At 43.2% G+C, this 15213-nt stretch overlaps 1 protein-coding gene across 6 annotated transcripts in view; it reads left to right on the top strand.

Annotated features, from left to right (window-relative positions):
• The window catches only part of LYRM9 (LYR motif containing 9), a 373929-nt gene extending 359172 nt beyond the window's left edge, over positions 1-14757 (top strand). For all 6 annotated transcript variants that reach the window (XM_085649863.1, XM_085649860.1, XM_085649862.1 and 3 more), the window contains one exon: positions 10982-14757. In XM_085649863.1, coding sequence (XP_085505989.1) covers positions 10982-10999 — 18 coding nt within the window. In that variant the 3' untranslated portion in view covers positions 11000-14757. The remainder of the gene's footprint in view (positions 1-10981) is intronic.
• The last annotated feature ends 456 nt before the right edge of the window (positions 14758-15213 follow it).

Consider the following 15213-nt stretch of genomic DNA (forward strand, 5'->3'; position numbering starts at 1 on the left):
TAATTATAGCACAGCTCACTTTGCATTAGTTTGTTTTCCAATGGGATACTGACCTTGTATTGAGGGCTAATATTTATACTGTTTTGATTCATAATAATTTGATTTTTGTCGAATACACTATATACTTTTTAGTTTTTCTGATGATATAATTTCCATTTCTGACTGACGTGCCTTAATGAGGAGAATTATTACCCACCTTTATTTAGATACAAATAAGTGACCAATAATGTTCAACTGGTAGCTATAAGTAGCACCCATCAGGCTTACAACAAGGTGCCCACTATAGACATTTATGGCTACAATATACTTGTCCCAAATTCAGGTTGTATCTTTAGCTTTAAGTAAAAGTTACATTGTACTTGACAACTGTGCTGTGGTATAAATATGGCAGTAGACAAATGCACATATATTCCAGTGAGTTAAGCACTCTCTGCTGAAATGTGTATATAACATACATGCCAGAGACTCGAACCCCATCACAACATAGTCTTTATTGATTAACAGATTTTATTAGATTTCAAATAAGAATTTACTGTAGCAATAGGAACAGAAAACAAAACCCACAACAAAAGTGCTCAAAGTCATCTGTATCCATCTACCTTGCCCCTGTCTGCCCCACTCTGAAAATTACATTATATGATCTGCCAAAGAGTCCTATGTTGAAGATAATCCATTACATTCCCACCATTTCCCCCAAATTTCGTAGAACAGTGCAGGGCAGCACCTGGGCGTATAGGTTGGTTCCTCCAGTTTGGCACACCAGTCCTTACCCTCACCCCATAGTTTCACCTTCGGTGGGAGGGTTGCCTACTAGCACGCGCAATGTCTCTTTTGGCTACCAGAGTAGCCAGTTCGTTTAAAGATCTGTATACGCCAGGCCCTCCCAACCCATTAAGCACCCCCAGTATTGCTACTTAAGGTGTCAATTTTATGGGAGGTCCCAGGCCCGCTGTTAAGGTAGTGCCAATCCGGGGCCAGTAATGGACAATTTTGGGGCATAAGCACACCATATGAAAAAAGTCAGCCTCCAAGGATTGGCTTCACGTACAACTGGGATCAGTGAGGATGTGCGCATGTGCCAGTCTCTGGAGAGTAATGTAGGTACAGTGGAGGTAGTGCAATTGGATTAATCATAGTTGGGAGGAAATCGCTAGTTCTCTGGGAGCCATACAGGCCTCCTGCCAATCAACCTCCTCTAATTCCCCAATCTGACCCTCCCACTTCTGACATAGTGAGTCCAATGATCCAGGTGCATTACCATTCAGAGCCCGGTATAACTGGGAGATCCCTCCCTTACCCAACTTTCCAAACATCAATTGGGCTTTGAGAGGATTAAAGTCTGGGATATTATGCAGATCCCCACTGTAAAATTCAAGGGCATTGCACACTTGCAAGTACTGATGGAATTGGGCATTGGAAAGGGAAAACTATGACTGAAGTTCAGCGAAAGAGTACATGGTGGACTCTCTCCAAACGTAAGCCAATGTGGAAATACTAATCTGATCCCAGCAATGAAACCCTTTGAGCTGTGCCAATTGCGCCATCCAGTGACCTCTCCACAAGAGGGTCTTCCCCGTCAGCCTACTATTCCAGCCTCTACATCAAAAGGCTCCTCTCCATACTAAGAAGACTGCCCTAGTGATCTCCGGAAGTAAGAGTGGAAGCAGGCAACTGTACATGGAGTTCAGTACACCATTCAGTCCCAAACCACTAAGCTCCAACTGATTAGCTGGGTCACCCCAGCCACCTGTCAACCAGCCATTTATAACTAGAAGACGAGAGGACCAATAATATAGGCAAATATCTACTGCCGCAATCCCTCCCTTTATATATCGAGCGATGATGGATGCCCTGAGCTAGAAGGAGTGAAGCCACGATGCTACCTCCGTGAACCAAGTGTTTGGAATATAGAGCGGAAAATTCTGTAGAATGTAAAGAAAACTAGGTAATACCAACATTTTTATCAGTGCAACTTTACCAAGAAGATTTATAGGGAGGTCTCGCCACGCATTTAAACTAGTCCTAGTGCTATTCAAGAGAGGCATCAAGTTAAGGGCCCGGGTGAGGTCCAGCACTGTCGCCACGTAGTTCATCAGGTATTTAAAACTAAGCCGGTGAAGGGGAACATTTCCCCTCCAACTGGTTGATGCACTGTTCCCCCTTAGAGGGACAGGAGGGATTTTGCCGTGTTAAGGGGCAGGACGGAGGCCCCTTCAAAGAAACAGAGGAGCTCGAGGGCCGGAAACTGCCGGGTTTGCAAGATAAAGGAGAACATCGGCATATAAAGCACTTTCGTACTGGAAGGCAATGCCAGCCCTCGAGTCGCGCTTCGGGTCAAAAGCGCGAAGGGGTCAATTGCCAAGGAGAAGAGCAAGGGGAAAGGGAACAGCCGTGCCAAGTACTGGAAGGCAAGTATGCAAGTCTCCAAGTCTATGAGGTCTTGTTGCGTATGCCGCTCTTTATGCTTGAGCTAGTTCCTCGCCTGGCCTCAGATCTTTGGCTTACTGGTCACCCGGAGGGTGTTAGTGTCAAAGTATAAGGCAAGCTCACTGACAGGTTTTCCATGAGGCACCTCGTCCACCAGGATCTACACATTGAGTTGCCACATGGGGTGAATAGGAAAGGTTTGTTGCCCAGTCGAAGGAATTGTGGAGAATGATCAGAGATGTCCCAGGGAAGGATCGACCCTCTCACCATGACGGAAATGTCAGTTGCCAATAAAACAACGTAGTTGACCCGAGGCTGACAAGTGGGAATAGGCCCTCCCACATGGATTCCAGGCCCTCCAACTGTCACAGAGGCCCAATGAGGTCATCCAGTAATTTAAGGAACATGATCCAACCTGTCAATCTCGAGATACAGGGCCAGACACGTCGAGGAGCAGATCAACCATTGCATTAAAGTCTCACCAAGGATCATTGCGTTGCAAGGCAAATCAGACACGAGCTGGGTCAGGTGATGGAGAGTCTGTGTTTCTAAGTGTGAAGGAACATAAACACTACAAATGTTATATTGCTTTCCCTTCAGCCCACCAGTCGCCCCTGCATACCTACCCAGGGAGTCATGCAGTACTTGGGTGATCACAAATCGAAAATTCTTATGGAGGACGATTGCGGTACCTCTGGATCCTTTCGTAAAACAAGCATGTAAGATACGAGTGTAACAAGATCTACCCAGGAAGGGGTACTTGGTGCTCAGCAGACAATAATACTATTCCTGGTTTATGTCTATATAAATGTGAGGACCATTGTCCGGTTGATACGTTCCTTGAGACCATTGACATTTCAGGAGAGGAGACTATGGGTCATCATGTAACTGGTTGAGGTGTAAAGTATGCATGTATCGGAAGAGGAACAGAAACACAAACACTGAACAACTGCAGTACAATCAATCAAAACCCACAACAGGACCCCCCCAAATCCCCCACCCCATACCTCAGCACGGAAGCATATGTCACCCAATAACAGTCCTCAACATTCATAAAACACATAATGGGGCCTTCGAAGAAGACTTCCTTTGTATGGAAGGATGGACATGAAGGATACAAACATTACTAGGCGCCTAGGGTCAAGGCTGAGTTATGTTCAGTTTAAAAAAAAAAAAAAGAAACAGAAAAGTCATGGAGGAATTATCGAGGCTGACAGGCCGTTGGAGGCATCTATGTCCTCCATTGTTGAGGACTCACAGGGTTGCTGAGGAGCCGCATCATCCCCAGGAAGAGGCTGTGAGCTGGGATATTCAGAGTCAGAAGATGGAGGGGATCAACCACAGCCACTTCTAGCGTTCCTAGATTTACAACCCTGATGAGGTCGAGAGGGAGCAGCAGAGGAGAGTGAAGCTTTCAAGGCATCCTGTCCAGCGCCTCCTGAGGGATCACATCTCAGTCGCCCATTCCAACGCTGCCTCCAGGGTGTCAAAAAAGTAAGTGCGGGTGCCATGTACTACTCGCAGTTTGGCGCTGAAGATTAGAACATAGGTGACAGACGTGGCCCTAAGCTTCTGCTTCACCGCATCAAAGGATCTGCGCTGCAGCTGCGTCTCCCTCGTATAGTCCTGGAATATCATTCTTTTCAATTATTGGTATAGAAGAGTTTCTCGGGTGCATACCTCGCTCTAAATTGCATAGCAGTCCCGGAAGTTGAGGATTCGTATCATCAACAGGCAGGTTGGGGCCCGATTGGGGAGGGGGGCTTCTGTTTCAGTGATCAGTGGGCCTGCTCCACCATGAATCACGGTGATCGGGAAACTTCGGGCATCCAGGATTGAAGCCGAGTCTCTATAAACACCATCAAGGATGGGGTCTCAACCACATCAGGGAACCCCACCAAGCGAACGTTGTTCCGGGGGGATCAATTTTTGGCATCCTCCGCTGAGTCTTCAAAGGTCGGAACCATGGCTTGCAGGGTGGATACTTTAGCTTTAATATCTGAGGAATCCTCTTGGAGATTGGATAGGCAGATCTCAGCCTCAGTCACCTGGGTAACCACATTGCGGAGATCTTGTCATAATAGGGCCAGGTCAATTCTTACCTCACCCATTTTGGATTCCAGGGTGTCCTTGGAGGCCTGGATGGCCTGCAACATCTGGTGCACATCCGTGGAGACCTTGCCGGTCAGTGAGGGATCCTTTCTTTGGGTTTCCTGTGGAAGTCGGGCGCCGGGGCAGTAAATCTGTCGATCTTCGATTGGGAACACAAAAAGCTGGTGGTTTGTCTTTCCCCATTTTCACTGTCCCAATGAAGAATGGGGGACAATCCCGCAATCGATCATAGACGGCTCAAGGTTCAATAATCTGCACGACCTTCGGGGAAAGGGTCACTTGGTCCCCTCACCTCCGTTCTGAATATATATTGTAGAAGGGAATTGAGTAGGTAGTAAGCTTACCCCACTCCCAGGGTAGCACAAGCCAATGGGCAAGATTCAGGAACCTTGAGGGACAACCGGTGGAAGTTCCCAGTTCGTCCACCTCCAAGGAATGGAGAGGGGCGCAGCACTTTGCGCCCAAAGGACATTAGCAGTGCTTCCGACTGTAGTCGTTTGGCAAGTATGGTAGGGCAACTGTGCAACAAGGCAGTTCCACAAGCCAAGGAATGGCGGTACAGGGCCCCACTTACCGGCACTACATGATTGTGGGCAGGCAATTAAGGATCGTGTTGCCACTTGGACTGCCCTCCCTCCCGGTCCCGGGCTCCCCTGCTCGTTGAGAATGCTTCAGGATGCGCTGCCTGCCCCGTGGGCAGTCCAGTTCAGGCCCCCAGGGAAGAACACCAAAGTGGGGAGGAGCAGGACCCACAATCCAGCCGGGCCACCTCACAGCTCCTCGGTGCCACCCCGCCTCAGTCGGGAGTGTCAGCCAGGTCAGGCCTTATACGCCAAAACCCGGCCACAGACCCTGCCATTGTGTGCCTTGCGGCCTCCACAATCCTGCTCCAATCTGCCCTGGAGGCCAAGGCAAATTAGGGGTTGCAGTCTCCACCGTGCGGCCCAAGCCAGCACCGCTGCTCGGCCCAGCAGTAGTCTGATAAGCAAGTTCTGGCCTGGGCTTCAGTTATCTGCTGCAGAGTGTGCTCCAGAAATCGTGACGGCAGAGATAAGGCTCCAAATCAGGTCAGCAGCAGCAAGGCTCTCTTTCCCAGGGACACCCCTATGAGGAGGAGGGCTGATCTCTGCTATGACTCATGGGTCATCGCCATCTTGCAGAACACAGGCGTGTCCTGACCAAGACAGTTTTCACAGCTGTCCGCCGACTGAGGGGCAGAATAAAGCGTACCCCTGCACCCAGGGAGATCAGAGAGGCTGGTTCAGGCTGTTAAGAGACCCAGGGTGCTGGGATGAAGGAGGATTTAGGAGGCGGTCTCAGGAGTGCCTCTATGACGCACCCTCCATCTTGGCTGCTTCAGCCACACCCCCCATCATAACATATTTAGCTATTGATCTTAGTGAGGTTGATAACATGAGCAGCATTGATATCAGTACCAATCACAGCTGACATATACACCGCTTAGGGAACAGCTAGACTGTGGTAACCATTGAATATTTCTTTTCCATATTTATGTATCCAAATGACTACTATTCTACTGCAACTATGCTCCACACATGACAACTGCCACACATTGTTTCCTGCCCTGCCATGGTTCTACTACAGTATCAAAGTTTAAGTATTGATATGCACTTATATGACTCCTCAATATCAATTACCAGTAAATCTTCAAAATAAGTAGATGGGGAGTTAAAAATAGTAAGTGTATGCTTTCCTGTGTAGGCTTATCTTGATAATATGTTGGAAGTCAGTATTGTTGGTTTGATCTATGTTCTTCTTGTTATTCTTCACCTCGATATTATGACATGCAACTGGTAGTTTTACTCTGTTGTACTTATATTTTCATATTTTTTCGCTCTTGTTACTTGTGGAAAACAAGCCTGAAGACACCATTGTACAGGCCTGTTCGAATACCGTGTTGGCAAAATACCAGTCATTACTGTAGGGGAAAAACCTGCTGCTAGCTTTCTACTGTTCTTAAAGTTACCGCAGGCAGTTAATACATTACCACTGATGGTAATTGCATATGCACTAGTAATCTCCATCATCTAAATAAATACTGCTGGAAAATGGTGGCAATTTCCCAGTGGAAAAAAACAACTACGGACTGGTCTTCAGCCAGGCAAAATAAAAATAAAATGCTACTACTTGAACCATGGTTTGATGTGGTCACCAAACACTCAAATACTGATAGCGGAGTGGTTCGTGCTATAGCAGCTGTATTAGAGCATTGTGGGTGGGTTATTTGATTATCTCCAGAAAATGACAAAGGTAACAATAAATGATATTTTCTGTCTCCTGTATTTTGTCCTACATTTAGTATGTACCACTAGTTGATTTTTGAGCTATGAAATTTACTACCTACTGTTTGCAGTTATGTCACTAAACCATTGATATGTGTCATTGAAGTACCACCAAAATCACCACTGGGCAGGCAGGTCCTACATAACTTTTGTGGTCAATACAAACTTACATTGGGCGTACCCATTGCTTACTACCACCTATTACTTCCCGATTGGTTGGCTTTATTGTCACTTTCATTCGCTTACTTCTAATTTGATAGTTTGCCTTTCTCTTCTTGTGTTTGTCTTTTGCCTGGTGAAAATATACTTTACTTTTGATTGGCTGACTTGTATCTTTCCACTGCTCACTTTCAGGAGACTATTTTTTTGTTTTTTACTAAGCACTCCTAGCTAGTGCAACTGCTTTCCATTTGTCCCCCTTGTGTGCTTCTCCCCCTACTAAATACCCACACTTTGCATTGCTCTCTCCTTCGTGTGCTTCTCACTCTTCCACTTGTGATTCTCCCCTGCCAAACTTCCCAACCCCTTGCTGTGTGTTCTTTTCTTTTCTTAGTCTACATAGTACCCAAAATATACACTGGTCAGTGTATTCGGTGGGACAAGCCATCTCCAAACATGCATAGTACCCAGTAACTCCAAATCTTGTTCCATATATCCAATATGAAGACTCCCGTCTACCTACTGTATATGCACAAAAAAAGGTGCAGTCGTTGGATCATTACATGGGGTCCAGTCATATCCTACCATCTCTCAAATGGTAACCAGAATTTTCATTTCTGTAGACTGAGGTTTGCATTATCTCGAGTATTTACATCTCTAACAAACACTAACAAATCCACTATTGTTGGAGGTTCAACTTGAATCCATCTTTTACAGATTTCTTTTCTTGCCAATAGTATTAACAATTGTTTTCCTGTAATCATGGTTGACTCTGATCTGCTCCTCTAGACCATATTCATTATGTCCTAGTCCAGAAAATGCCCTAATGAGGCTTATCTTAATCTCATGGTCTAATACATATGTTAATATCTGACTCTCATCTTGCCAGAAAAGGTTTAAAGAGGGACATTCAAAAAATATATTAAGATTATTAGTTTCAGGCAAGCTGCATCTTTTGAATTTACTCTCCCCCATTAAGTTGAATTTTTTCTGACCTTGATGGGGTCTAATAGCAACAGTAAATAGTGAAAAGGTGGTTTATTCTTAGTACTGTCGGCTTAACACTAGCACATAGTAGTTTCAAAGATACTTGCCACTGGGTCTCTAATCCTTACTGAGGCAAGTCATTTTCCAGATTTCCTGAGGAGGTTTCAGAATTCTCTGTTAATCAGCTTCAACTAGATGCCAGTACCAGGTACTATTTCCTTCTTTTTAGTATTGGTGTTTTGCCAATCTTGTTCCATCTAATATGCTTATTGCTCATTCCAATCTCGTTTTTTAGCCACAGGGTTATTTGTACATACTTAAACATAGAGACTCTCATCTGCTCTTTCTCCCCATGGCTTCCTGGTAAGACGTTTGCCCTCAAACAGTCTCTCCCATTTCGATATCCTGTCTTTGTTAATTGGCTTGCAGACCTTATGTATTAAGAGCTCTATGGTCCCTGGCAAGTTCCAAATAGGAGCAAACATGCTGCTATAATATTGACTTCCCAGAAATTATCTAACTTCGTACCACAGTCTAGCTGTGGCCTGCAACATCTTCAGTCTGACTTCTGAAAAACAAATCTTGGTGAGCCAAACTTATAAAGAAAGCCATTATTAATTAAAGGGCATAATATCACAATTTTGTCTAAGGCTTTGTGTAAAGGGTTCTATGTAGAGATCAAATATGAGATGTGAAAGAGGGCAGCCTTGTCTTATACCCCTCATTATTTTCATACATCTGTGAGATTATCATTGACAAGTATCCTTGCTTTAGGGTGGCTATCATTTAGATAACTTTGCAAAAGGTGTTTCCCAAATCAAAACTCGTAATTATTCCTCTGAGATAAACTCAATTGTTGTGGTCAAAGGCCTTGGCTGCATCTAGCGTTACAGCCGCTAAGGGTGAAGAGTAGGTAATAACCAGGTCAATACAATCAATCAGTGTGTAACAACTCATGCATATACCTCTCTAGCATAAAGCCCTTTTGATCTTCTTGCAGTAGACATTTTGTTACGCCAGCAAATCTTTTTGCAATAATAGTGGTGCAGACTTAAGAGTCACAATTTAGAACAGAGATTGGTCAATACGATTCATTTTTATTGAGGCGTTTGTTCAGTTTCAGAATTAAGCTAATAGTCGCTAAATACCAGGATGGCGGGAATTGAGGTTCTCCTTTGATGAATTTATTAAATAGTATCTTCCATGTTGGATTATCATATCCCTTTTTCTTGCAGATGTCTAGGCTGGGATTCTAGGAGCTTTCCTTTTTAGGTCGAGCCTAGCGTTACAGCGCATGCAGTGCTCGCATTGCGAGGCATGCGGTATTCAGTATAGAGTGGAAGCTTCGTGGAAGCTCCGCCCACTCCCCACCCATCTTTTTCATTGGCTTAGGTCCTAAATGCTGCCTTCCGATTGGTTTTAGGCTTGTTAGTCCCTCCTCATGACGGCCATGTCATCATTTGTATCCTTCCATGGTTACTGGCCCCTTTACTCCAAACACTATTTTCTTCCCTGTCCTCCCCACCCCCTCCCATAGTCTGTGACTTCTGTCCCCCCTTTCACCCTCCCACTCCCGTCCATGCTTTCTCCTCGGCCCGCACTCCTGTTTCCAATGCGATAGCTCTCGTGTAAATGCAAGTCGTATTGCATTGCAAATGCTTGTTTTACTAGATTTGAACACCACGCACATTTCCTACTCACTAATTTGTTGATACAGTAATACCTGCTATTGTGGATATAACCTATTTAGCTATTTCTCTTCTAACCATCTTCTAAGTCTTGCAGTGTCTGGTATGGAGTCCTCAAAAATATTAAAAAAATTCAAGAAATTGATAAACGCTTTTCAACTGTCCCATGGTGTGCTTAATATGAATTTTGAAATATTGTCTATGATTTCCTTGTTGTTATTTTTTTTTCTCCACTCTACTAGACTTTCCAGTCTAACATCTCACTACTTTTCTCTCCATGTTCAAAATGTCTTACCCTATCTCCATATTTTGCTTTTCAGTATAGGCTATAAATTCTTCTTGCTCCCTATGCAATTTGCATGGTATTTCCTGTCTTTCTGTTTTTTAGTATTGACGTATTGTGTTAAGCTGCCTATTTGAGCCCTTAGAAATGCCACCCCACGCAAATACTTGTTGAACCTAAATTCAGATTGAAGAATTTTTCTGAACATTCTTTTAAATTTTGTATTATATTCTCCACCATGCAAATCGTCTTATCCAACGTCCACCTTCAGTACCTATTATTGCAGATCAGGCTCAAACATTTTGCAGCGTGGTCAGAGATATAAATGGGCCTGTATTCAATACCCCCCACATTGTCTGCTTCGTTCTTGTGAATTAAGAAGTGGTCTAATCAAGAGTAATGCCCATATTTCTTACAGTTGTAGGTGTATTCTCTCATCTCTCAGTCTTCTAATCGCCATTTATCGCGTTAATCTTGGTCTGCATTTTGTGTTACGTTTTCTATGAAGTGCTTGCTTTTTTCCTAATCTACACCTTCTCCTTGTTGCTTCCCCCCAACTGGATCCCCCAACCTTCTCATTTGCTACACTGCCACCCCTCATGGCCCTTCAAATGATTTCCTTATATTTTTTTAACTTTCTCCATCTATTTGCTGCTGACGCAGTCTGCTTTAAGGAATGTGCTTCATCACAACAACTGATTTATTTATTTAACTCACTGAGCGTAGGGCGCCCATCTTCTTGGGCCGGTAAGTTAGAAAGAGAAAAAAGAAATGGACACCACATCATTGAGAAGGCATTCACATGCGTGATCCTAAGAAATGACGCAGCCGCATGCTTTTTAGCCGATGTTACACAGCAGCTGCAAAAAACATTGGCGAAGCCAATTGGTTAATAAGGCAAACCCTATTGGCATTGCCAATGCTAGTTAAGGAAAATAAGTAATTGACTATTTTCTATGACGTTATGTGACCGCTATAAACACTTACATTTGTTAACAACTGTCTGTTTTTTTTTTTTACAGTATAAAAAGGATAGGTAGATATTGGACACATCAGACAATGACGGAGCGATGGTGCGCCATGCATGAAGTAACCAGAAGAAAATAATCACAAATGTAAATATTTAAGAACACCTGATTAATCTCCTACAAGCATCAACGCTTATATTCTTTCCTGGTCAGAAAACCTACAAGAAGATGTGTCTAGAGATGTCCTCCTACTTTATATTTCAAGCTGTTAATTTACGGCGGCAAAGACATTTGATTTATATGGGGATGGACTGTTGGCCTCTAGTCAAGGGGTAGCACTGCCAGACGAGGCCACATTACCACTGTTGTCTTCCTAAGTTTGTGATTCATGCAACTAAATTTAGAGTATTGTTCAAGTGTTGGTATTAAGAACATCAATCCTTTCCCTACAACAATTTAGGAATATGATTTTGGGAGATCTTCATGGAAAAAGGGCATGTCCCACTGCTTTATGTTCGCTTGCACCCAGACCTGCTGTAACATAAACCACAACTGTAGACTGTTGTAGGTTTTCTGAAAGTATAAATTGTTTCAAACCATTTCCTCGGACATCTAATTGGAAAGTCAGCATGATGTGCAAGTAAAACGGTGTTTGAGTATGTTAATAAATTGTGATTTATGGCTATGATAAAACCATGATGACTTTTCCGAAATGTAATTGAGTTCTGAAGTTCATGAAACACTATAAAGTTCCGGAATTAGTAAAGTGGCGTAAGTGTTAGTTTCGAAACTCGGTAGAATCATAATTGGAAACAATATGTATCTAAGATAGCCATGCTCTAATTTATTTCGTTTGTGACCGATTTTACTTATCACATGATTGTTTTTCAGTCATAATCAAATGCACAGTGATCACTCCAAACATTATGAACACATTTCGTTGAGACATCAGTCATTAAAATGCTCACTCTTGAATAAATGGCACCTTTTATAGAGAAGCAAAGGACATGAATTTGCATTATGCAAATGTACAAACGTGTTTACAAATTAAAAATATCAAAGTAACTTTTTATCGTAGCATATAGTTATTAAACGATCAGAAAATTGCTTCCATGCCCACTATTTTGCATATAACATATCCAGTCACTTGAATATGGCATTTGTACAATCTAGCTTAAACGCAAAGTACAAGAAGCTGATGGATGGATGGATGCTTGAAATATTCACAGCCACATGTAATCGATCTGGGCTGCTTTTCTGTCCTTCATCTTTCACCCACCAACCACTCTAGACAAAGGCCTGCCTACCTTATGCAAATAAGTACGGCCGGCTCCTCGTGGAAACTGTCCATTTAGAATTGCCAGGCGAGGCCCCCTGCAGTAGAGGACACAAGCAGCCCCAGACAGTTTTTGCTCTGCATGTGGCTTGTCAGTAGGGTGTAGCTTAAGTCTTATGGCACAGTGAGCACAGGACCTACACTTGGGCATACCTGTCACACTTGGGGCATCAAAAGTAGCAAGAACTAGTTAAAAGGATGGAATGCTTTAATTAATCTTATCCACTGGCAATTACTCCATGCTAAACTCAAGTACAAAAACTCTTAAGTAGACAGTTGTAAGTCTCCTAATTGGCGAAATTTGCAAGAAACAACACATTTATCATGTTTGACAACAGGTAATCATTAGCTCTGAACTTTACTACCCAAGTTTCCTGTGGTAAGCCGAATATATAGAATATCGCTTAATGAACAAATCTACTGTAAACTCAGCAATGTTCTATTGTTGAGACACATTAATGGAAACACTCTATCCTCCATGAATCCTTATCTTGTTTGAAAAGACAATGGAAACAATCGTCCCTTTTCCCATGTGTCCACACTATTACTCTTGTGATAATGGCAACCTATATACGTGTAAAACGACCCTCGCTTTTAACATCACATAACATACCATGTTCTTTGGTCAACTTTACATATTTATTTAATCAGCAAAGTACAGCCAGAAAATCTGAGTGATCCTGTTGTGGTCTTGGTCACGTAGCAGCTGGTGGCATGCAACACTCCTGTTATCCTACAACTCGCTACACAAGCCATGCGATGTAATCCAAACAAACCTTTCCTGTAAGAATTTGTGAGCGCAAGGACCCCGCAATTTTGACACCCAAAAACGTTCCTCTATAGAACTACAACAATTCAACCATTCTGAGACGGTATTTTTTTATAAATAATTTTTTATTGCTTTTCAACAATTCGTACAAATATGTTATAACAAGACAAATATGCATATTGTTGGACTTGGCCCTTTTTGGAGGGTCATCCCTAAACTTTTTGCCTTCCTCCTGCATTTTTTCTGACCTGTTGTTGGCTGTTTTATGACTCTGGGCACTTTACCACTGCTGATCAGTGCTAAAGTGCATATGCTCTCCCTACTATAAAATGTATATGTTGGTTGGATTCCATGATTGGCTTGTTTGATTTACTGTCAGACCCCAGTAAAGTGCACTAGGAGTGCCCAGGGATCGTAAATACAAATGCTGCTGGTGGGCTTGCAGCACGGATTGTGCCACCCACAGAAGCGGCCTAGTAAAATGTGTCTAAGGTCTGCTATTGCAGAACCTGCGTGCAGTCTGGTACTGTCATGCTGACTGGGCAAGTGCACACACTTGCCAGTCCCTAAACCTTCCCTTAACTTCATATCAGTCACCCCTATGGTAGGCCCAAGGGCAGGGTGCATTGTAAGCATAAGGTAGGACAAGCCCTGATGTGTGTGGCATGTCCTAATAGTGAATTACAGCCATTTTCGTTTTTAGGTCTCACCTGACCCAGCGCATGCGCTGGTCTGGCGAGACTTATTAAGAGGGCTCAAAAAAGTGCTACCAGGCCAGCCTAGAGCTACAGTGCATGTGCGCGGGCGCGCGCGCCGCTTTTACCGCTATTACTTTCCCTTTCGCGGCCGCACGGCTGCTTTGATGTTTGATCGCGATCACTTTCGCGGCTGCATGGCCAATAGGTCTCGCTTTTTCCAGTCGTCTTTATGAAAAAGAAGCTTTTTTTAAGTGGAAGCATTGAAAATCACTGTTTCCATACTTGCATTGTGTAAAGGAGGGACTGTCCTTTGTGGTAGGGTGTGATTTAAGGTTAAAAGTACCCTGGGCAAACGAGTTTGAGAGTAAGTGTGACTTGACCTCCTCATTCCTCCTTGACTCCCATGGATATCCCTCACCCTCCCAAAAATTGAGGTCATGGTTTCGATTGTAATCGTGAAATGAATCTGTATCGTTAGTAAACAGTTTTTCTAGTGTGCCTTTGCTCTACTGCTGGTGGCATTGTGCCACTGTACATGCAGGTACGTAAGAAAAACAAATAATGCTAACTCTTAGCTGCCCCTTACCCCATTGCACTCAACAGCATTATCTACATTTCTATAAGTATGATTGGCTGCTTCAAGCAAAGCATTCAGTTTCTAATACCCCGATAAAAACTCCCGAATTGCTTAAGTTGCAGGCCCACAACATTGTTTGTGAAAAACATATTAAATATAGGCGTCTGCAAATATAAATATGTAGAAAGAAATATATTTTTTAATGCTTGCTTTTTCCCAATTTCGTTCTGCCAGTATATCCCTTTTGCAGGTTTTTCTACTCACAATAGTGTTATGAAGAACACGAGTTTACTGTGATGTGTATCTTACACAGAACCTTTTTTCAAACTATGTTCCTGCACTTATGTAGCTTTTTCATTGCTTGACAGAATGTTATTGTCAACAAAACACTTTGAAGTGTGCGCAAGTTATGTTCCTCATGAATGCATAAAATCGAACCCACAAACCTTGTAAGTTCTCGCTTTTCATGCAGTCTTTGGGGTCATGTGTTTCGTTGTATTTAAGTTGCTTCCATGCAGTAGCTTGGCTGATTTCATAATCATCTATGGCGCCTCGGTCACCATGGGCAGAAAGCAATGTGCTGTGCCAAGTTCAGCGTGCCAGCCAGACCGAAGGCCGAAGAAAAGAGACGAGCCGGCTGAGCCCGCCCAGGTCTGTCCTCCAGTCCTTCTTCCCCCTTCTCATTAGCAAGTAGCAGTCTCTACCTTCTTGTTGCTGCTTACAACCATTCGATTAAATCAGTATTTTAATGTTTAGAGTAAGTTTTTCTTTAGCTTTTGTTAATGAAATCTTTTTTCTATTTCTTTTATTATAATACGATTACAAACAGCTTCAGGTCTTGTAATGCAGCATTAACATTAAGGATGAATGAATATGTTCAATTAAAATTACTGTTCCATCTTCAAT

This window comes from Triturus cristatus, chromosome 3_2 (assembly GCF_964204655.1).
Source record: "Triturus cristatus chromosome 3_2, aTriCri1.1, whole genome shotgun sequence".
NCBI classification, from domain to species: domain Eukaryota; kingdom Metazoa; phylum Chordata; class Amphibia; order Caudata; family Salamandridae; genus Triturus; species Triturus cristatus.